General features: G+C 42.1%; 1 protein-coding gene across 1 annotated transcript in view; it reads left to right on the forward strand.

Moving 5' to 3' along the window:
• Positions 1-23,486, forward strand: part of ANO9 (anoctamin 9) — a 59,935-nt gene that overhangs the window by 23,707 nt on the left and 12,742 nt on the right. Inside the window, exons 6-19 of the mRNA XM_070766133.1 lie at positions 2,810-2,868; positions 3,267-3,349; positions 4,175-4,303; positions 6,701-6,797; positions 9,041-9,101; positions 9,790-9,872; positions 12,607-12,711; positions 13,966-14,130; positions 14,208-14,244; positions 15,125-15,236; positions 16,241-16,298; positions 17,429-17,526; positions 21,232-21,374; positions 22,375-22,527. Of these exons, the coding sequence (XP_070622234.1) occupies positions 2,810-2,868; positions 3,267-3,349; positions 4,175-4,303; positions 6,701-6,797; positions 9,041-9,101; positions 9,790-9,872; positions 12,607-12,711; positions 13,966-14,130; positions 14,208-14,244; positions 15,125-15,236; positions 16,241-16,298; positions 17,429-17,526; positions 21,232-21,374; positions 22,375-22,527 (1,383 nt within the window). The remainder of the gene's footprint in view (positions 1-2,809; positions 2,869-3,266; positions 3,350-4,174; positions 4,304-6,700; positions 6,798-9,040; positions 9,102-9,789; positions 9,873-12,606; positions 12,712-13,965; positions 14,131-14,207; positions 14,245-15,124; positions 15,237-16,240; positions 16,299-17,428; positions 17,527-21,231; positions 21,375-22,374; positions 22,528-23,486) is intronic.

The raw sequence follows: 23,486 nt of genomic DNA on the forward strand, positions 1-23,486 counted from the left end.
GCCACAGCCGAAATGTTTCGATCATGTCCCCCCTTTTCCTTCTGTCCTCCAGACTATACAGATTGAGTTCATGAAGTCTTTCCTGATACGTTTTATGCTTAAGACCTTCCACTATTCTTGTAGCCCGTCTTTGGACCCGTTCAATTTTGTCAATAATAATTTAAAAAAACCAAAATCCATTACTATTAAAACTAAAACAACCAGCAAAGCTATTAATAAAAACAGGTGAGGGCTGGGTTTTTTTCTCGGTTATTATTTAAGTGCTTTTACCATATGCTTTAAATCAAGAATCACTTCTCCCTCTGTTTCTCTCTCTTTTCTGTCATTCTCTGCCTCAATCATTTTCTCATTTCTCTTTTTTTCTCCCCTTTTTTCTATCATTTCTCTCTCTCTTCCTTCCACTCTTCTCTCTCTCTCTTTCTTCCTCTCTTTCACTCTCTTCCTTCCTCTCTCATCTCTTTCTTTCTTTCTTTCTTTCTCTATCTTGCTTTCTTCCTCTCTCTCACTCTCTTCCTTCCTCTCTCATTTCTCTCTCTCTCTTTCTCTCTCTCTCTCTTTCTCTCTCTTGCTTTCTTCCCCTCTCTCTTTCTTATTTTCTCTCTCTTTCTCTCTCTTGCTTTCTTCCCCTCTCACTCTCTTCCTTCCTCTCTCATCTCTCTCTCTCTCTTTCTTTCTCTCTCTCTCTCTTTCTCTATCTTGCTTTCTTCATCTCTCTCACTCTTCCTTCCTCTCTGATCTCTCTCTTTTCTTTCTCTCTCTCTCCCCCTCTTTCTCTCTCTCTCTTTTTCTCACTTTCCCTCTCTTGTTTTCTTTCTCTCTCTCTCTTTCTTTCTCTCTCACACTCTTTCTCTCTCTCGTTCTCTTTCTCTTGCTATCTCTTTCTCTCCCCCTCTTTCTCTCTCTCTCTCACTTTCTCTCTATCTTGTTCTGTCATCGCTCTCACTCTCTCTCGTTCTCCGGAGGCTGGTGAAAATAATTTTCAATTACTTTCAATTGTAATTTTCAATTACAATCAACCTATCTCTCCTTCCTTCCTTTCCCCCCTCCCTCTTTTCCTTTCCTTCCTTCCCTTCCCCTTTCTCCTTCTTTCCCTTCTTCCTTCATTCCAACCAACCAACCTATCTCTTCTTCCTGTTTCCTTCTCCTCCCTCTTCCCCTTCCTTCCCCTCCGTCTTTCCCTTCCTTCCCTCCCTATTTTTCCTTCCTTCCTTCCCTTCTGTGTCCTCCTGGCCCTCTCTTCCCCTCCCCTCCCCTCCCTTTCCCCGACGAGGGCAAGAGCCGCAGCCGGGCGGGGAGCGCCCCACTCGCTTCGTTCCCGCCGCAGGGCTCGGTCGGGACTCGGGAGCCCGCTGGTCAGGGCTCGGTCGGCGCCACCAGGAATCCAGGAAACCGGGGTCAGGGGACGGTGCCTGGAATGTCGGGCGCGTGGGCTGACGCGCGCTTTCTCCACCCCCTTGCTGCCAGCAGCCCAACCCGGAAAATTCAAAGTAAGAAAAACCTTCGCTCTTACTTTGAATGCTCCGGGCAGGCTAGCAGGGAGATGGAGAGAGCGCGGTGGCCCCCGCTGTGAGAATGCCTGCAGGGAAGAGAGGCGGAGCGGATGGGTGGGCGAGGGCAGCGGCGAGTAGCCAGGGGGGCGCGAGGGAGCTAGAGGCGCGGGGGGGGGCGGGGGGGGGCCGCGGCTTCGTGTGCGCCCTTGGAAAAGGGTGCGCGGGGGGCCTTTTGGGGGATGCTGGCGCACGCGTGGGAAGCCTACAACTTGCGCTTGTGTTAAATTTTGTTTTTTTCCTAAGCAGCCTTCTGTGTAAAAAAATCCATTTGGGAACGACTCGTTCCCAAATGGATTTTTTACCACAGAAGGCTGCTTAGGAAAGAAACAAAATTTAACACAAGCGCAAGTTGCAACCGCCACCCCAAAGGGGCTCCTACCTTCGCTGCACGCTTTACTCTGGGACTGGAGGACCGCGCTGCCAAAGGCTCCGTCGGGGCTTCTTCGAGTCCTGCCTCGCGAGGGCCAGAGGGCCCGCCTTTTTCGTTGGTGAGGCAGGCAAGAGAGGGCCAGTACTGCGCATGTGCGACGGCGGGCAAAACCGGGCCCCCTCATGGCCGGGCCCGGTACACCAGTACCAGTAGTACCCCCCTATCGGCGGCCCTGGGCAGGAGGACTTGGGTAGAGCTCCGCTGTTTCTGGCCCCAGATGCCACTAGATATGTTGTGGCTCCTGCAAGATACCTGGGACAGCTAGAGTCAACAAGCCATCGAAAGGCATTTGCTCTTGTACGGTGCCGTGCGCTTCCATCCGCCATTTTGTACGGCAAGTACAAGGGAACTCCAGCCACTGAAAGATTTTGCCCTTGTGGCTCAGGAGAGGTGGAGACTGAGGGACACATGCTCCTGAGATGCTCCTTTTACACTGACATTAGGAGAAAGCATATTCTACCACTTATTGAGGGATATCCTGGCTGCTCGGACGTTGCCTATCTCTGGTGGTTGCTTGGGGATGAGCAGGCCAGGATTACGGCACAGGTGGCCAGATTCTGCGCAGCAGCAGCGGGGATTTGTCGCAAATGTGTGCCTTCATAGCGAGATATGTACGTCTCTTGTATAGTTACAATGGGTCAATCTTGGTTGCTCAGCCAAAAGTCCTGTTTCCTGTTCTTTTTCCTTTTAATTATTATGAATATTATATTGATGGCCTTTGACCGTAAATAAAAAACTTATAACTTGAATGTCAGTTTGAATGAAATATCCTGACAAAACTTCACTTTTTGGGGGAAAGATCTTGATCTTGTTTCTCTTCTGATACTAGAGAAGCTTCATGACCTGATAAAGAAGAAAGTGTTTGAAACTGCGTTTCCTTTACATGAGGTGAGGAAGTCTGAAGGCCAACCTAAAGCTGATGAATACAATTGTTAAATTAAATAGCAGTTGTAAACTTAGGTTGAAGAATGGAGTTGAGTCTTTTGACTTGATTCCTGGATCCAGAGAGATAGACCATTACAAGTTGCTCTAGTATTAGGGATAGTGGTGGTGGTGAGGGTAAGGGAAGCTTTACTGGTTTTTAATGAGAAGAAGAGGCTAAAATAAATGCCAGAAAATGTATTTGCAGTGCATTAATTAGCAGACGAAGAACTTGGTTTGACAACTGTGTCTGTATATGCAGTATCTATTCAGCCTCTTGGTGCTGATTGCTTGGTGCTGTAAATATGGTTATAGAATATATCATATTTCAGTTTTAACATGTTTGATTGCATTATTTTATCTAGAGAGGAAAGCTGGGTAGATTTCTGAAAATGAATTGGGCTCGGTGGAAACAAATGTTATGTAGGCAACCACTTGAAAAAATCAGGTAAGGGACAGGATTTGGAAACATTGATGAGATGCTTTGAAATGTGAAATTACTGTAAATAAAAACAACATCGCATTAATTTAAACAGCTTTTCCTGTTCTGTTTCCTTATCTAAAAGAAAGGAACATTTAAATAAGATTTAAATTTTATTCCTTTGTGTTTCTGAATTGAGATCATACTGTCACAAACTGAAATGATGTCATGCCCATCAGTTAACAGTCTGCTTCGCTTGAAGAAGAGATGGTTCTTTGATATTTCACTTATCTGATCTGAAGATTAAAACCTGCTGCAGCTCATGCCAGTGCCACTCAATATTTGAACATACGTCAATAATCCAGTACTTGGAAACTGAATCACTGGATCTCGCCAATTCACAGTGCAATTTCTTTTTTTGCCTCTGGGGATAGCTTCCATTGAACTGCTTTTGTAAAATAAGACACTGCCTTGGAAACATCTTCATTTGCTGGAAGTAGAACAAGAAGCAATGGGTGGAAACTAAACAAGGAGAGAAGTAACTTACTAAGGAGAAATTTCCTGACAGTTAGAACAATTAATCAATGGAAGAGCTTGCCTCCAGAAATTGTGAATGCTCCAACACTGGAAGTTTTCAAGATGATGTTGGATAACCATCTGTCTGAAGTAGTGTAGGGTTTCCTGCCTAAGCAGGAGGTTGGACTAGAAGACCTTCATGGTCCCTCCCAACTCTGTTGTTGTTATTGTTATTGTTAAGTTCTTTCAGATCCAGAACTAGAGGATTGCATTGTTGTTTGGACAAGTTAATTGTTGTTTGGACAATTATTTCAAGGTATACTCTTTCCTTTTCAGAATATATTTTGGGGAGAAAATTGCTCTTTATTATGCTTGGCTGGGCTGGTATACATGCGTCCTGTTAATAGCTGCTGTGCCTGGTTTTATTCTTTTCATCTATGGCTTCGTCAGCTTCAGCCAGATCAGGTGAGTTACTCTTTTTGCTGGTGAGAATATGGCAGGACAATGATGAGGATGAAGAATGCGGTCACCTTTGAAAGTTTAGAAAGGGAAACCACTTTCTTGGCCTTTTGGCATTGCTTCCTGCAGTTAATAGGCATCAGAGGCTGGAGAAGGGAACCATGATTTTGAGCAGGCTACAGTTTCTCCTCTTTTTCCTCCACTTCCTCTTTCTTCTAATGGATTGGTGGACCTTCCAATCTATAAAACCAGTCATGCACTCACCTTGGACCTCCCCAGACAAGAGCAGGCAGGTGTTATATTCCTCAGCCCTCTGACTGCAGAATTACTTGGCCTTTGTTCCTCAACCCTCATGCAACCTTCTTTTTGTTATGGACAAAAAGTGAGCCTCTCCAAGTCCTCGGAGAGCGGCGGCATACAAATCTAATAAATAACAACAACAACAACAACAACAACAACACTGGGAATGAGAAGCTATTACATGGGTAATCCTGGAGTCACAGGGCTAGCCGTTCTGGAGGAAGAAGAAATCGCTGCTTAAAAGCGATCTCTGGTTCCGGTCCTGTGAGCTCAACCCGGGATACTGGTGATGAGTGTAATCCAGGCCCTGGGCTCAAGCTGCTGCTACTCAATGCCAGGTCGGTGGTAAATAAAGCTCTCCTTATCTGGGATTTGATCCTGGATGAGGAGGCCGACCTGGCCTGTGTGACTGAAACCTGACTGGGCCCAGAGGGAGGAGTTCCTCTCTCGGAAATTTGCCCAGCCAGGTTTCAGTTATGGCATCAGCCTCGACCCCAGGGAATGGGGGGAGGAGTGGCTCTTATAGCCAAGGAGAACCTCTGCCTACGTAGACTAGTTGCTCCTGAGATTGCAGGTTGTGAGTCCCTCCTTGTGAAGTTGGACTTAGGGGTTCAGGTGGCTTGTTGCTCACATACCTGCCTCCCAGCTATGTGTCAACAGCCCTGCCTGTGCTGCTCGAGGAGGTGGCCGGGTTGATGATGGAGTTCCCCAGACTCAGTGTCCTGGGGGATTTCAATCTGCCATCACTCAGCGGTTCCTCTGGGTTAACACAGGAGTTCATGGCCACCATGACAGCCATGCACCTGACCCAAGTAGTTCAGAGTCCAGCTCATGAGGGGGAACACGCACCCGACATGGTATTCCTCTCAGAGCAATTGAGTAATGGTCTGAGACTAAGGGGCTTAGAAGTGTTGCCTTTGTCATGGTCAGACTATTTTCCATTGCGGCTTGATTCCTGACTCCAATCCTCCCCCGTGGGGAGGCGGAACTGACTAGGTTGGTTCTGCCCCAGATGCCTGATGGACCCAGAGGGCTTTCAGAGGGTGCTTGGGGTTTTACCAGATTCACTCTTCCACAGCTTGGCAGAGTCTCTTGCCGTGGCCTGGAATTGGGCTGCGATGGAGGCTCTTGACTGAATTGCGCCATTGCGACCTCTCTGTGGCACTAGACCCCGGAGAGCTCCTTGGTTTACCGAGGAGCTCTGGGAGTTGAAACGTCAGAAGAGACATCTAGAGAAGCGATGGAGGAAGAGTAAATCCGAATCCGACCGAACACTTGTAAGAGCTCATATTAAGACTTACAAAGTGGCGCTCACGGCGGCAAGATGCGCGTATCATGTCACCTTGATTGCATCAGCGAAATGCCGCCCGGCCGCTCTGTTTAGGGTGACCCGCTCCTTCTGAATGTTGACCTCTGAATCACATAGGTATGCATGTCTGATACCATTCCAAGCATCCGTAGAGATTACATCATATGACCTTTGCACTCTGAAGAGTGCTACAATCTAATAATTGCAGGAGTTTTTGCTGCTGACATACCTAACAACCCACTTTTTTTCTCCCTAGGATTATTTCATACCACATTATTACGTAAAGATCAACAAATCATTACAGTTCTTCATGCTTTGATTGTAATAACACTTTGATTTCTTTATGTTTTTATAAATTATAGTACTTTTTTTTCAAATATACTTTTACAACCTTTATTACATTTTCTGTAGTACATTTTTGTGTTTTGGATGGTTCCTAATAACAGCATGAATGACTTTTAGATTTTTAACGTATTGTGAGCCCTGAACTACTTTGGGAAAGGGAATTCCTTAAGGGAAGCCAATAAATATGCTTAAACTGTACTTATCCAAACTGTCCAGGAATAGTAACCTATTACTCCTGCCATAATATTGACATGCTATGTCTGCAAAAATGTAATGCATAGAGAAATTGATCACCATCTATGAGATTTTGCAGGGATGGAATAGATGAGCATTGTAGTCAAGGACAATCAATATCAATCTGTTTAGGCACTGTTCTGTCAGTGCCCTGTTATTGAATTGTAGGGATAATAAACCATTAAATGTCCAATTTTGTTATCTTTCTGATTTAGTAAAGAAATCTGTGAGGCCAACACTACCATCATGTGTCCACTATGTGACCAGAAGTGCCCATTTTGGATTTTATCAGACACTTGTACATATGCCAAGGTAAAAACTTAAAATATCTCAATTCTGGTGCTCTTATGATTCTCGTACTTCTACTCTCTAAAAAAAAGAATATCCACAGGTAATTATACTTTCTCAGTGGAGGCTGCAGAAAAGTATCTTTTGATCTGCTAGCAAGCAGAACTAGGGAAGAAACGGTGGACTAGAAAAAAGCAAACGTAGTCTTCTTACAAAAAGAGAGAGAGAAAAAAATAGTTCCAGTGGCATCAGCATTTGAGTGTATTGACTGAGGTGAGTTAGGCCCTCAGAGCATAACTACCAGATAATGGGGCAGTACTAAAAAGGCAATGGGATTTTGAAAGAACAAAGAATCCTATTCCCATGTATATAATAGGTTGAAGGAACACTTGGAGTTACTTGCTTTGTTTCCCAAAAGTTCGGCTTGCTTCCCAGCATCTTTCCCCACCAGATCAGCACCCTTTGGCCTTCTAAGTGTTTTATGGCTAAATTGAGAATTCAGTTTCTCTTGTCAAATCAAAAGTCATTTGGTTTGTCAGATGGGCACTATATAAATTTGAAAAATGAATAAAAGAATGAATAAATAAACAGATATTTATAAAAGGGGTACTTGCTTAATTTGACACCACATAGTTCCACGAGTGTTTTGATGAGTTTTATTTATAGCCTTCGGCTTGACCTTCAAATGCTCTTTCAAAAATATTTTGAAGATAAAATACCATGATTGCTAGAAAACAGCATTACTTTGTCCAGAATAGATCATAAGAGACTTCCCTTTAGTGGACAAGGTGATTACTAGAGATGTGATCAACTTCAGTTTCAGGAAAAGTTTTGACAAGTTTCCACAGGATATTTTCACTGCCAGGCTGTTAAGGAGTACTTATGCCGCCCCAAGTCTCTTGAGAAGGGTGGCATACAAATCTAAATAATAATCGCAATCCCAGGGGATAGCAGAATTCAGGAGAAGCAGCAAGAGAAATTAGTGAAATATGAAGATCTAAAAATCGAGCTGCAACAACTCTGGCATAAGCCAGTGAAAGTGGTCCCAGTGGTACTTGGCACGCTGGGCGCAGTGCCAAAGGATCTCAGCGGACATTTGAAAACCATCGGAATTGACAAAATCTCCATCTGTCAATTGCAAAAGGCCGCTTTACTGGGATCGGTAAGCATCATTCACCGCTACATCACGCAGTCCTAGGTGCTTGGGAAGCGCCCGACTGGTGATGAAATATGAAATCCAGCATAGTGCTGTGGTGTATTGACATAATAATAATAATGATGATGATGATGATGATGATGATGATAATAATAATAATAATAATAATAATAATAATAATAATACTTTAGATGCCATGTCAGCACAGGAGATCCAAAATTGGCTAGCTACCGTAGCACACTCAAACAATCAAAATTATGGACAAAATTGGGGAGACATAGCCAGTTATGTTGGGACCAGTATTACTCAACATTTCAATTCAGTGAGGTAACTTAAGGCATTGATTGGCTGCTCATCATAATTTGGAATGACAGAAAATTGGAAGGTTAAGCTAACACTCAGAATAAGAGAATGAGGTTTCAGTCTAAACTGGACAGTTTGGAAAATTTGATCTGAGAGATCAGGATATTCTATAAGAGGGAGAATTGTAAAGTTTTGTATTTAGGAAGGAAAAATGTGGGGCATCTTAAGATAGAAAACGTGTGGCTTCAAAATGTTATATTGGAGAGAGACTTAGGTGTCGATATTGATCACAAGCTGAACATGAGGCAGCCTTATGAAGCAGCTGCTGGAAGAAATTTGAGGAGATGCCTGAAAGGTAGAAGCTGAAAGATCATGGGTGGTTGGTCTGAAAAATATTAAGACTAATGGGGCTGCATTATATTTATGTTCAGGTATTCATGAAATGCTATAGGTTCTCCTGCTTGAGCAGGGGGCTGGACTAGAAGACCTCCAAGGTCCCTTCCAGCTCATTCTATTCTATGTATGTAAAAAGGTGTCATGAGGAAGATGAATAGGAATCAGTTTTCCACTGCTACAGGAACTTGAACGAGAAATAATGAACAACGCATCCAGTTACATTTCACTTAAATATAAGAAAATAATTTAGGATGTCTTTATGATCACAGCTTTATGATCACAGTTGAATGGCCTGTCCATCCATGCATGTTCACAGGAGAAAGGGAGCATATGTGATCAAAGAAAAAGCCACACACTGTTTTCCAAAGAAATCTAGTGATTTACCTCTCCTTTCTTTTTTTTTAACATTTAGATCACCCACATGGTTGACAATGGAGGAACAGTTCTGTTTGCAATGTACATGGCTGTTTTGGGTAAGCTTGCAGAAAGTAGTTTAATGAGAGATGCTGGTTTTTAAAAAAAATATAATCTCTTTTCTGTCCACAGGACAATCCTTTCTCCTCTTTATTGCCAAAATATTTTAATCTCTTATTCTGCTAACAGAATATGTAACATCTTAGGGAAACATATATTTGTACATATTTGTGTATGTTCCATTACATTCTTAACATTCCTTTAGAAATATATATTCTCTGCATACTTTGGCTGATCTCAATAGACTTGGGCAGTAGTTGGATAGGAGACCACTAGGAAATACTAAGATTATTATTATTTTCTTTTATAGGCAGAGGATATGAATAGCAAGCCACTTCCACATGGCCATACGATCAAAGATATCACTAGGCATCGGGCTTGACTCAAAGGAAATATTATCTTTATATATCCTAATATACTTATTGAAAGTAATATCTATTGTTTTGTTTTAAATGCACTCCATGGAACGTGGAGAAGCATACTAGGTTACCTTGCTTGCAATCAATCAATCTGTGCGTTAGGCATAGATCTTGGTATAGCTTTTATAAATAGAGTTGTGGTATCTCTTAAATGCATTCTATGAATTTTCTAAAATAAATTGCCCTATATATAGAATACTGGAAGATTCGTGGAAGAGATTGAAAATTGTGGTTTTGTTCTCTCTCTCTCTCTCTCTTATTTGCCCAGCCACTCTATTTTTGGAGCTATGGAAGCGACACAGAGCTAAAATTGTCACTGATTGGAAAATGTATCAGTGGGATGAAGAAGAGGTAAGGCCAGATCTTTTCCTGCATGTAAGACCATTCTTAATATTTCTGGTGGCAAGGGAAACCTCTTCTGTAGTAGCTTTAGTACAAGTACAGCTACTAGATAGGTGTTGGTGTCGAATCTAACATATTGCAAATAAACAAACAAACAAGCAAGCAAGAAAGCAAGCAAACACAGGCACACACACACAACATTTCTACTTGTATCTTAGACCAAGAGTCAGTAATTTTTCAGGCAAAGAGCTCCAATTCCCAGTAGAGTCCTTTATGCAATGTTTTGAACACCAATAACTGAAATTAAATTAAAATGATCCATGTTACCTGTTCCAAATGCTCAAAGAGATTCAATTCAAAATCACAAAGAACTTATAGTATTCGCCTAACAAATGAAAAATTTCTATTTCTCCCTAATTGGTAGACAAGTTGCAGTGGGTGCCATCTGGTATGTTGCAGATGCTATATGGCTGACTGCCACCAGATATTAATACATACTAATATCACTTGAAAATGTTGGTAGAAACTTCAGCAATTTTGCACTGATCAGTTCAACAGCTCTGTTGCAGCTGAACAGTAGTTCCAGTTGAGATTCCTAGAAATTTTCTCTTGTCCTCAGATTGTCATTCCAGGAATTAAAACAAGGAGTAACAATGGTAGTTGTTGAATTGTCTGTCAGCTCAGGTTAGGAAGGCCTGTGCCTTTCATTTCATAAATTGTTGAATAGGCACTATACTTTGTCATATATATCTCCAGGTCTTATAAAGGCTTTTAAATATTTTTTGTGATTTTTCTGTCACAATTACAATTTTTATATAGGAATCGTGATTCTTAAATCAACTTCCCGGCAGAGTTAGTCAGGATAGAATAAGTGGTGATGAGTTAAATTCTGAATTGGTCCATTTTGAATGTTGGCAATTGAAGTGAAAGGGACAGGTGGTCACATACACACATGCTTTTAGCTGTATCCTATCATCTAAATAAAACAGTGTCAGGTCTCTGAAAGAGAGTATTTTATTATTTGGGACAATTATGTAACACTGTATAAAATAACTTTGCCTGTTCAATCCTTGATTTATGAGGCTATTAGGATAGTAGTAGAAGCAGAGCACTTATTTGCACATAGAAAGATCTGTCTCTGGCATTTCCAGGAAAGGGCATAGAAATAGGAAGCATTTGCCTTTTTTGTTTCATCAGCCTGGGAATTTTTTTTGTAGCCCAATTGCTTTTTGTCCCATTTCTGTCTTTGTATGCAAATGTTTTTCATATTTTAATCCAGTTGTCTCACGCCTGTGTTTTGCACACAGTCACCTCTAAAGAATAGACTATTGCTTATCGCAGAACTGAGCAAATGACCCAAAAAAATCTCTTAGGAAAAGAGATTTCTGATCTTGTTGGTTGAGATGAGGACAGCATATACTTGAAGAAATTTAACTTAGGTCTCCATCTCCTATGAAATAAAGATTATAATATTTTTGCAATTGCTGAATTATTTGATTGCTTCTGTTAGGTTCTAAGGATATAGCTAATACATAATTCACATACAGTGGAGGTCAGAATTTAGGCTGCCTAGGCTGGTGCAGTGATGGCGAATCTATGGCATGGGTGCCACAGGTGGCACACAGAGCCATATCTGCTGGCATACAAGCCATTGCCCTAGCTGAGCTCCAACATGCATGTGTGTGCTGGCCATCTGATTTTTGGTTTGCACAGAGGCTCTAGGAGGGCATTTTGGGCTTCCAGAGACCCTCCAAAGGGATGGGGGAGGGCATTTTTACCCTACCCCGGCTCCAGGGAAGGCTTTGGAGCCTGGTAAGGGTAAACACGACCCTATGGGGCCCACCAGAAGTTGGGAAATAGACTGTTTCTGGCCTTCAGAAGGCCTCTGGGGGGGGGGGGGGAAGCTGTTTTCACCCTCCACAGGCACGGAATTATAGGTGGGGGCACTCACACATGTGCAATAGCATGCCTGCACGCTATTGCACGAGAAAAAAAAGGTTCGCCATCACTGGGCTACTCCTATATAATCATAATATTCTACTGGAGCCTCTTATTAGTGCAGCTGAACTGAAATAGCAATAGCAATATCATTTAGACTTATAAACCGCTTCGTAATGCTATACAGCACTCTCTAAGAGGTTTACAGAGTCAAGGTGTGCCTCCACCAATTTGGGTCCTCTTTATCTCAAAAGTATGGAAGGCGGAATCAACCTTGAGCCTGTCAGGATTGAACTGACACAGATCAGTTAGCCGGCAATATTCCATTCCAACCACAGTTCTCACCCCTAATTTCACCATGGATTATTTTTTTACTGCAGAATTGGGAAAGGGCAAATGTGAATGGAAACTAATCATTTAGTATGTTGCTGCTGATAATATACATTTTTTAAATTAAAAAATCCAGAATTTGTCCCTGAAATACAATATTGCCCCAGTTCAAACACTGATTTCAAGCATTGTTTTAAAGCCAAGTCTAATTCACCACAGGAGATCATCATGAAATAAAACTGGAATAAAGGAAAAGTTTCTCTTCTCACTTTAATAACCTCAGAATTTTAAAGCCCTCGGGCATTTAAGAAAAGTGTGATTACTATTACCATTGAGATCACAAAATTGATAGGAGTGGAAAAGCTGAGGCAGAAGATATAGTATTAAGATGTAATTTTCATGTTTTCTTCCCACCTTTGTACAAATGGAAACCTTAACAAGAGGTTGCTAAGTGTGACTGTACTTCTTTCTGTAGGAGGAAGTGGCTTTGGAGCTCATCAATAGCCCTGAAAATACCTCTGAGGAGTATCAGCATTCATATATCCGCAGCATAATTGTGCTTATTTTAGCTCTTGTTGTGGTACGTGGATAGTGTTTTCTTACTGTACTTTCCATATTTATTTTTGATGTTTATTAATGGTACATATCTAAGAAAAATAATAATAAAAAATAATACACATTTGGAAGAGATTCCTATAAATGAAAAGGCATTTCAAAATATTTATTTATTTCTAAATAATAAAAATAACTCGTGTTATATTTGCCTATATCAGGGGTAGGCAAAGTTGGCTCTTCTATGACTTGTGGACTTCAACTCCCAAAATTCCTGAGCCAATGATGCTAGCTCAGGAATTGCAGCACAGGCGGAATAACAACGCGGACACAGAGCTGGATTTAAACTGGGTCATTTTTATTAATTAATGAAAATTAATGAAAATTAATTTAATTCAACCTAACATGGACCTGCAATGGTCAACTGAAAACTTATGGGGCGGAAATGACGTAGTAAAAACTTCCTGGGAAACTCAGGGTGTAGCTCCATGCTGATCCAAGTGAAGGGGACCACGCCCTCACCTGGATCCCAGCCATGCAAGGCATGTGGGAGGTCTCGCCATCCAATCCCTGAAAGGCAATTGGAATGGGCGAGACCCAGAGGCAACTTCTCCCCAATTGCTCAGGCTGGCTAAAAAGCCACTATTAGCCCTTGGAGAGAAATCTGCCAATCATCCCCAAGGATGCCCAATGGAGAACACACAGTTGCTAACCCCTCCCAATTTCCGCCCCTAACCTGCCAACCCAATGACCAGAGGTAAGCCAATTAGAACTAATCAGGAAACGAAACACCCCCTAACCATGCGTCCCGCACCGCAGTGTGGAATAGGTGAAAAAACAGTCGCAGGAAAATGCCGAGACCGCCAAAAATTCCTATTCGGCCCCCTAAGGGCGACCCTTGTAGCACACTGAAAGATAGGGAGGGCGGGCGGGTGTTCGCCTGCTCGTTGTCTGGGGCGAAAAGGAAGCCCTGAGCCTGCGCAGCCCTTTATAAAGGGCTAGCAGGCCCCGCCCCGACAATGTCATCGGTCAGCGCCGATGACAGGCATGACCGGGATCTCGCGAAATCTCGCGAGATCCCGGCCATTCAAGATGGCGGCTACACCAGGGGCCGCGTTTCCCTGGCCCTGCTGCAAATCCGGGCCAGAGGTAAGTCACCAGCAGGGCATTCTGGGAGTTGAAGTCCACATGTCATAGAAGAGCCAACTTTGCCTGCCCCTGGCGTAGGTCACTGATGGCAAAAAATTTTTGGTGCTATCAATACTTTCTTATCTCTTTTTAGATATGTCTGCTGATTGGGATTGCCCATCTCTTGGTCCTCTACCGTGTTATGGTGACAGTATTCTTAACTCAGTCCAATTCAAAATTCTTTCAAGAAAAAGCCACTACAGTGGCAGTCCTGACGGGTGCAGTGATGCACTACTTGAGCATCACCGTTATGACCAAGGTATACACTTGCTACTTGTTTTGCAATTGTCTGTTTGCAGGCACTCAGCACTTGTATAATTTATATTTCTATTACAGGCGAACAAGTGTATTGCACACCACCTCTGTGAACTAGGTAAGAAGCATTTGATGCTGTGTACATTCATCCTATTTGAAATATATATATATGTGTGTACTGAATGACTATAAAGCAGATGTTTTCATCTGTGCTGTCCAGCTGTTTTGAGCTGTAACTTCTGGCAGCTCAAGATAGCATGGGCAATCATGAAGGATGAAGCAAATTATATTTCAATACTGCTGGAAAAAACGTGATAGTTGAAGATTTCTGTAGGGGATGAATGAAGACTCACTACTGATATGCTGCATGATAAATACTTTCTTGAAACTGTGTAAGGCATGTATGAGACAAGATCAGATGTTCCAAAGGCTGGTGAGACCACATTTGGAATACAGTACTGTGTTCAGTTCTGGAGACCTCACCTTCAAAAAGATATTGACAAAATTGAACAGGTCCAAAGACGGGCTACAAGAATGGTGGAAGGTCTTAAGCATAAAATGTATCAGGAAAGACTTAATGACTCAATCTGTATAGTCTGGAGGACAGAAGGAAAAGGGGGGACATGATCAAAACATTTAAATATGTTAAAGGGTTAAATAAGGTTCAGGAGGGAAGTGTTTTTATAGGAAAGTGAACACAAGAACAAGGGGACACAAGCTGAAGTTAGTTGGGGGAAAGATCAAAAGCAACGTGAGAAAATATTATTTCACTGAAAGAGTAGTAGATCCTTGGAACAAACTTCCAGCAGATGTGGTTGGTAAATCCACAGTAACTGAATTTAAACATGCCTGGGATAAACATATATCCATTTTAAGATAAAATACAGGAAATAGTATAAGGGCAGACTAGATGGACCATGAGGTCTTTTTCTGCCGTCAGTCTTCTATGTTTCTATGTTTCTATAACTGACTGTATAGTTTTGTGCCTTTTTTTCTAGAGAGGCCAAGATCATTCAGCGAACGAGAGAAAAGCTACACCATTAAAGTCTTCACCTTCCAGTTCTTCAATCATTTCTCTTCTCTGATTTACGTTGCTTTCTTCCTAGGGAGGTAAACAGTAAGTAGTAAACTTGGGAGAGTTAGGTATCAGGTATTAGACCGGAATTTCAAGATCTATGGTGTTGAGTCCCAACACTGAAGTGACAGGAGGCTGGTGGAGTGACTTCAGCTCGTTATTAACATATGTTTCAGAATATAAGACCTTAGTTTTGGGGAAGGAAAATAGGGGGGGGGGTCTACCTACAGGCTATTCATCTGGCTAGTGTCCTTAGTCTGTTCAGCTTCAGCACATTATTTAATCCTCAGGTTGGGGCTAAAAAAAAAGCCTTTTTCAGAGGCTTAGGAATAGGAACGAAAACAAGCCTGCAAAGACTTAGAGCAGAAAAACCTGCTTTGGAGGGAGTAGGAATTCTAAAAAATGCTGTAAGCCAGGAAGATTATTAGCACCGCGTTAGGGCTGAAAAAGCCTTTTTCAGGGGCAGTAGGAATGAAAACAAGACTGGAAAGACTTAGGGCTGGGGAAAAACCTTCTTCAGAGGGAGTAGGAAGCTGGGAAGATCGTTAGTACCTAGTTATGGCTGGGGAAAAAAGCTTCAAAAAAAGCTACATTCAGTATATAAGATGCACCCAAATTTCCAGCCTATTTTAGGAAAGAAAAGGGTGCGTCTTATATTGCAAAAATATGGTAGTTACAGTGAGCAACTTCAGCAAAGGTTGACTGGGAGGCCCCAGTTTAAATAGAGTGCCCTGGCAGGGAGGAGCCAATCAGCAATGAGCACCTTTAATCAATAGCGCAAACCAGATTGTAAACAGCTCAGCTAACATGCAAATCCCAAGACACAACATATGGAAACTTTATTGAAAAGTTTTCCACATCTGCCACTTTTTAAATCCATAGGATTCCTGCCCCCATTTTTTCCTTTATCCTTGTCCTTTGAAGATCTGATTCTAGTTTTTGATGTTTGAAATACTGCTTTTTATTCTGTATATAATGATTATCAAAGCTACCATTAGGATTGGGAACAATTTATATTTTAATCTCACTTCCTTATTAGGATTAATGGTCGTCCAGGATCTTACGTACGTGTGGCTGGCAAATGGAGACTGGAAGAAGTAAGGCTACTTTGCACTACAATCCCCTTTTCCACTCCTCTCTTTATCTATTAATTTCTCCTTCATATCTTAGCATATTGGGGTGGTTTAAATATTGGCTCCAGATGCAGGTTGCTTAAATCTCACTATAACTTTTGACTTGCGCTCTGAACATTCTATATAAGTTGCCAGAAGGAAGCATCCTAATACATGTATTCATGACGGTAATGGCTAGGCATGGATGCAAGATGCATAAGAGAAGTACAGATCATGCACTTAAAACCAATAGGGTTGATCACTTTCTCTCAACATTATACAGTGGTACCTCATCTTACGAACGCCTCTTCTAATGAACTTTTCGAGATACGAACCCGGTGTTTAAGATTTTTTTGCCTCTTCTTCCGAACTATTTTCACCTTACGAACCCAAGCCGCTGCTGCTGGGATGAAGGGGTTTATTTTTTTCCCCTTTTTTGAAGAAAGAAAAGGGAGGGGCGGCTTGGAGGGGGAAAGACTTTGCATTAACAAAAGTAGGAGAACAGCGTGCTTGCAGAGGCACTGAAAGGGTGTCTTCTGAAGAAAGAAAAGGGAGGGGCGGCTTGGAGGGGGAAAGAGTTTGCAGAGAACAGCGTGCTTGCAGAGGCACTGAAAGGGTGTATTTTGAAGAAAGAAAAGGGAGAGGCGCCCCCCTTGCCTTTCTTCCTTCCCACTCACCCTTTAGCCTAGCCTTGCTTCTTCCACCCGCCCCCTTTAGCTGCTCCTCCCTGCCCTCTGTTCGCCTCCCTTCTAAAGTTTGGGATTTTCCTGAAGGATTTGCACACATTATTTGCTTTTACATTGATTCCTATGGGAAACACTGTTTCGTCTTACAAACTTTTCACCTTATGAACCTTGTCCTGGAACCAATTAAGTTCATAAGACAAGGTATCACTGTATTTGGTTAGATGATTTGGGAGAGGCTAAAATGGAGAAAGGAATGACCTTGTATACCACCTTGAGCTGTTGAGAGGGAAAGCTGCACAAAAATATAAGAAATGTACCAATGTTCTATAATTTTCTAGCACTCATCCATCTTTTGCAGAATGAGAGTAACCCCAAAAATGACATTGGAAGCACTCTTTAGTTACAGCACATTCCTTTTTCTTTATCTAGTGTCATCCGAGTGGTTGCATTACAGACCTTTTCCTTCAGATGCTTGTAATTATGACATTAAAGCAAACTCTCAGCAACCTCATGGAGTACTTGCTTCCGTAAGTAGATCAAATCCAGCTCCCTCTTTATTTTTCCAGATTATTGCGCACTTACAGCTCAAGTGAAACGTGTGCATATGTCTGTGTGTGTACCAGTAATGGGTTGCAAATCCTGTTGTTAACTGGTTTGCTTATGTGACGCTTCGGCACATGTGCAGAAGTGTCCGGGGCAGGTGGGAGGAGCCTCCTACTGCTGCTACTACCAGTTCGTGGATCCAGGCTGTTCTGGTAGCAACCCACTGCTGATGCGCACACATGCAATGACAATTTCAATTCTGGGAAAAGAAATAATGGTGAGTTATACTTCTTCTTTGGCTTCAGGCCAAGGAAGGAGTTTTGTTCTTTCAAACCAGGTGAGCTGATATCTAGGAATATGGGTGGGACCTCTCTTCTTTGGAAGACGTGGTGCAGCACATATAGCTTAAACAGAAAAAGACCTCATGGTCCATCTAGTCTGCCCTTATACTATTTCCTGTATTTTATTTTAGGATGGATATATGTTTATCCCAGGCATGTTTAAATTCAGTTACTGTGGATTTACCAACCACGTCTGCTGGAAGTTTGTTCCAAGGATCTACTACTCTTTCAGTAAAATAATATTTTCTCATGTTGCTTTTGATCTTTCCCCCAACTAACTTCAGATTGTGTCCCCTTGTTCTTGTGTTCACTTTCCTATTAGAAACACTTCCCTCCTGAACCTTATTTAACCCTTTGACATATTTAAATGTCTTGATCATGTCCCCCCTTTTCCTTCAGTCCTCCAGACTATAGTGATTGAGTTCATTAAGGTGGGCTGCTACGGTGGAATGATGATGTGTGCTCGCCCCCATGGCTCTGAATGCTAGCGGAGTCAGCGCAATTATACTACTGCACCTGTGCAGGTAGCAGAATTGTGTGTGGAGAAGTAGGTGCGTCTGTTTTTTGGCACATTTTTTTCTTCCACATGCAAAAAACGGCACCAAAAACCCGGCGTACCTGCGTTTCCGAATGTGATTTTGCTACCTGCACAGGTGCAGTAGCATAATTGCACTGGATTCCGCTAGCACTCAGAGCCATGGGGGCGAGCACACATCGCCGTTTCACCTTAGCAGGCCACCTCTGAGCTTAAATCATCTAAACGTAGGATACAACATCCTGTGATGACATTACTTTCTTCAGCCTGGGTCTTTGTCTGTATGATACGCAGCTGGCATTTTTATATCAAACAGTTGGACAACCGTGACATGAAGGAGGCTCTCTTGGAGTTGGCGATTGTGGAATAACAACATTCTGTGCTTTTTCTTTTTATTATTGTGATTCTTCTCATGTGCATATATAGCTCTATATAAGCACTTTGAAGTAGGGAGTGAGGGCAAGGACTTCATTTACATGCCTGTGCTTAAGGGCATATACATATGGTTATAACAGTTTACTCCCTAGTTGGAATCCTATTTAAGAGCATCTTGAGCTGATAAACTGCAGGAATCCTATCACAAATATTTCTTGAACTAATACCAGGCCGCTTCAGCACTTAAAAAAACACACACACACACTTTTGTCAGCAGCCAGAGGGCAGCACAGTGACATAATGATAATATACAGAGTGGCGGCTTTCTGCAGGATTATAATTACTATGGCAGAGTAGTCACCGTTTTTATTTGCTTTGCAGTGCAAAGGTGCATTAAGCCTGAAACGTAAGCCATTTTATTCCTTTATTCTTCAAGTGAAGTTTGATTGGGAATATGTTGTCAAATTTAGCTGACAATTGAAATTTCTCCAGGACTTTGAAGTCCGCCAGTGGTTTGGAATCGGGCAATTGCCCACCTCGTCATATATAGAGGAGCAGGGTTTTAGAAATTGCTTCACTTCTTAAATGGAACATAGCTAGTTGTTTTCAAAGAGCCCCTACATTATACAGATGAGCATGTTATGGATCTCGTCCAGTGATGGGCTACCAAAATTTTTACAGACACACTGTGGTTGTGGCTTATTTTGTGGATGTAGTTTGATGGTCATGCGGCTTGCCGGCCATGTGATGAGGTGGGAGTGGCTTACTAGCCATGTGACCAGTGGGAGTGGCTTACCGGCCTAGATAAGTTTTCAAATAGGTGCTTGGACTCTTTACAGGTTGATTAAGTCACATTATTTGAATGGCTATCAAAAAGGACAAATGATAGACAGCATTATTTGTTGAGGAGCACAGTAACATTTTAAGGTTTTGTACTGAACTCACAAGGTTCAGTATGATAATAGATTAGGCAAGTAGCTCAATTTTCTTTAATTGCTATAAACGTTTAGTTCTAGATAATGATTAAAATGATTAAAGCATTTATGGGTAAAAACATACTATTTAATTATTTCCTATTTTAAAAGTAATTAAGGATCATACTAAGGTACTAGACAAGCAAGGACAATAAAAAAATATTAAGTATTCAATAAATAGTGCATAAACTTATTATCCCCACTGCACGCACACACACATCCCCGTGGAGGCATGATTAATGATCCCATCTACCAAAGAGTTTCATCTGATAGGACTCAGGAAGAGAATCTTTTATGCTCTGGCGCCCACCCATCGGAACTTCCTGAAGTTAGATTGGCTCAGTCTAAGAGTGCCATCAGAACAGCCATATTGTCTGTGAGCTGTAGGCTGGCCTTATCATGTACATTCCCCCCCCCCCCCCAACGAAGTCCTTGCTGCTCTCTGTGTGGTTGTTTCCTTGTAGACATTTCGTTATCCAACTACCGGTAAGTGCTATAACACTGAAGAAGCAAGCACAGGGGACACCAGGGACTCCGTTCTTGACTTTAAAAGCATTATCTTCTATTGATATTTTAAATGCCTACAGTTAATTGTTTTAAACTTTGCTGTTTAATGTGTGAGGCATTTGGAGTCAGGTGAGATGGGTGGCTATTTAAATTTAAAGAAATACCAAGGAACAGAAGTGTTACCTCCGGTGTGAATCAAGCTTGTGAATAACTGTTTTCTTTGCAGGAACATTCAAATGGCTATTTGGAGAGCGATCTATGAAGTATTCAGGGTACAGATATTCTAGCCCAATGATGTTGAACCTATGGCACGGGGTGCCACAGGTGGCACACAAAGCCATATCTGCTGGTACGCGAGCCGTTGCCCTAGCTCAGTTCCAAAGTGCATGTATGTGCTGGCCAGCTGATTTTTGGCTTGGACAGAAGTTCTGGGAGGGCATTTTTGGCTTCCAGAGAGCCTCCAGGGGGTGTGTAGAAGGCGTTTTTACCCTCCTCTGGCTATAGGAATGCATTTGGAGCCTGGGGAGGATGAAACACAAGCCTACTGGATTCACCAGAAGTTGGGAAACAGGCTATTTCCAGCCTCTAGAGGGCTTCCAGGGAGTGGGGGAAGCTGTTACTGACCTTCCCAGGCATTGAATTATGGCCGTGGTCACTCGTGCATGCACTATAACGTGTGTGCATGCTCTTTCGGCACCCGAGGGAAAAAAGGTTTGCCATCACTGTTCTAGCCTTTAGGCAAAAAAAATTGAAAAAGAAAGGCAACCTGATTAGCTGAGAATTTGGGAAAATGGGACTTGTGGGTTTCCCCTTTGGGGTAATCATCAAGTTGCAGGGTGGGTGGATTATGTCTGTTGTTGGCCTGTTTAAGGGTGGATCTTCATGAGTACCTTAACAGTTGACAGGTGTCTTCTTTTGAATCTTACTTTTCTTAACATTACATGTTTGCCCCTTCAGTACCCTAACCTACAAGTGCCGCCTGCTATGCAGAAAGCCCCAAAGCATTAACGTGGAGGATTCATGCACGGAGGAATGGCTGTCGAACTATCAGCTCAATGAAGTCAATGTCTTCACCTTGTTTGATGAATACATGGAGATGAGTAAGTGAAGTTCAGTGGAAAAGCTCACAGAACATTATAAGAGTCAGCAACATGCAATGGGGGCCAAACTAAGTGCTGCCTGCTTTGTCAGTCAAAGCTACATGATAGTTTTGAGGAATATGAGAATGAAATACTACAGCTGTTTTGTTGCATTGATTGTTTTCAGTTCTTCTTATCACCAGTGCTTTGAAAGAAATACAGTGATACCTCGTCTTACAAACACCTCGTCATACAAACTTTTCAAGATACAAACCCGGGTTTTAAGATTTTTTTGCCTCTTCTTACAAACTATTTTCACCTTACAAACTCACCGCCGCCGCTGGGATGCCCTGCCTCTGGACTTCCGTTGCCAGCAAAGCACCCGTTTTTGCGCTGCTGGGATTCCCCTGAGGGGACTCCATGGGAAACCCCACTTCCGGACTTCCGTTGCCAGCGAAGTGCTTGTTTTTGCGATGCTGGGATTCCCCTGCTGGGATCCCCCTGCAGCATTGCAAAAACACACAAGTCTGGAGGTGGGGTTTCCCATGGAGGAGAGCCTCAGGGGAATCCCAGCAGCACAATAACGGGCACTTCGGCTGGCAAAAGGGGTGAATTTTGGGCTTGCACGCATTAATCACTTTTCCATTGATTTCTATGGGAAACATTGTTTCGTCTTACAAACTTTTCACCTTAAGAACCTCATCCCGGAACCAATTAAGTTTGTAAGACAAGGTATCACTGTATTCCTGATCACAGTGATAATTTTAACATCTTGAATCTAACTTGTATATGCCCTGTACAGTTAAGGTATTGCATTGTCGCTCATAAAACTCAAGTGTTTTGAACTAGAGCTCCCATAAGGTTCTTTTAATGATGGATGTTTTCCTTGAAAAAGGAATAGACATCAATGTACCCTTATTTCATATTGGACTAGAATATTCATATCCTTTTTGGCTCAACCCATTTAGTAATCAAAAGTTTAATTTGCTGCCTCTTTTTAACCTCTTCTTTATATCCTTAGTGATCCAGTACAGCTTCACCACTATTTTTGTGGCTGCTTTCCCCCTTGCACCATTATTGGCCTTTGTCAGTAATGTTCTTGAGATTCGGTTGGATGCTATCAAAATGATGAAACTGCAGAAGCGAATGGTGCCCAAGAAAGCTAACACCATTGGTAAGATGCAGATCAAAGAGATTCCCTCCCCCAGTCCATTTGGTAGGCCTGTTTCATGCATCAAAACATCAATTTTATTGTGATAAGATATTCTTTCGATGCAGCTGCTTTAAAACAAAGGGATAGAATTTTGGGATGGGTCAAATGCTTTGATGGTCTTTGAGGTCCAAAACAATTTATCAGCTCAAGCCTTATGACTAAAACTATTGAAGTACAGCCTCCCAAGTCAAGATTTAGCTAGGTTTGGCCACAGCAAGAAGATCCAGATATATGCTATTTGGAGAATGAAAATGAGGAAGGCAACATTCCCAGTTTTCTCTCTAAATCAGTGTTTCTCAATCTTTTCAACTTCAACACCTAGAATTTCCCAGCTAGCATGTTAAAATTGCCAAAAATTGAGAAATAACACTACTCTAAATAACACACATCACCACACCGTTCCATTTTGCTTTTTCTCTCAGAGTGAGATAGAAGAGGAGGGGGGAGAGAGAGATGAGAGATAGATGATAGATAGTGACATAGAATAACTTTTTATTGTCACCTTGTGCATGCACTAATTGGCATACGTTAAAATGAAATTTCATTGCATACAGCTCTCAAAAGATCACCACCTGCAATATACACTGCACAAACATGACAAAATAAATAAATTCAAAATTATGCACATATCCCACCTATATTATTTGACACAGAGAAACAACACAGTCTAGTCCATACACATGTACATAGCAAGAAAAATGAATTTTGTGAGTTTGCCAAATGGATGGCCTAGGAAACAAAGCTGTTACAGAATCTGGTGGTCCTGCTAAGAATACTTCGAAACCTCCTCCCAGAGGCGAGCAACAGAAACAGACCATTACTGATGGGTGCATAGAATCTCTGACAATGCTTTGCACATAATGCTTATAAGCAGTATCCTGAATAACAGGAAGTGAGCATACTTCAACCTTCTTGTCTGT

This window comes from Erythrolamprus reginae, chromosome 1, assembly GCF_031021105.1.
Source record: "Erythrolamprus reginae isolate rEryReg1 chromosome 1, rEryReg1.hap1, whole genome shotgun sequence".
Lineage (NCBI taxonomy): Eukaryota > Metazoa > Chordata > Lepidosauria > Squamata > Dipsadidae > Erythrolamprus > Erythrolamprus reginae.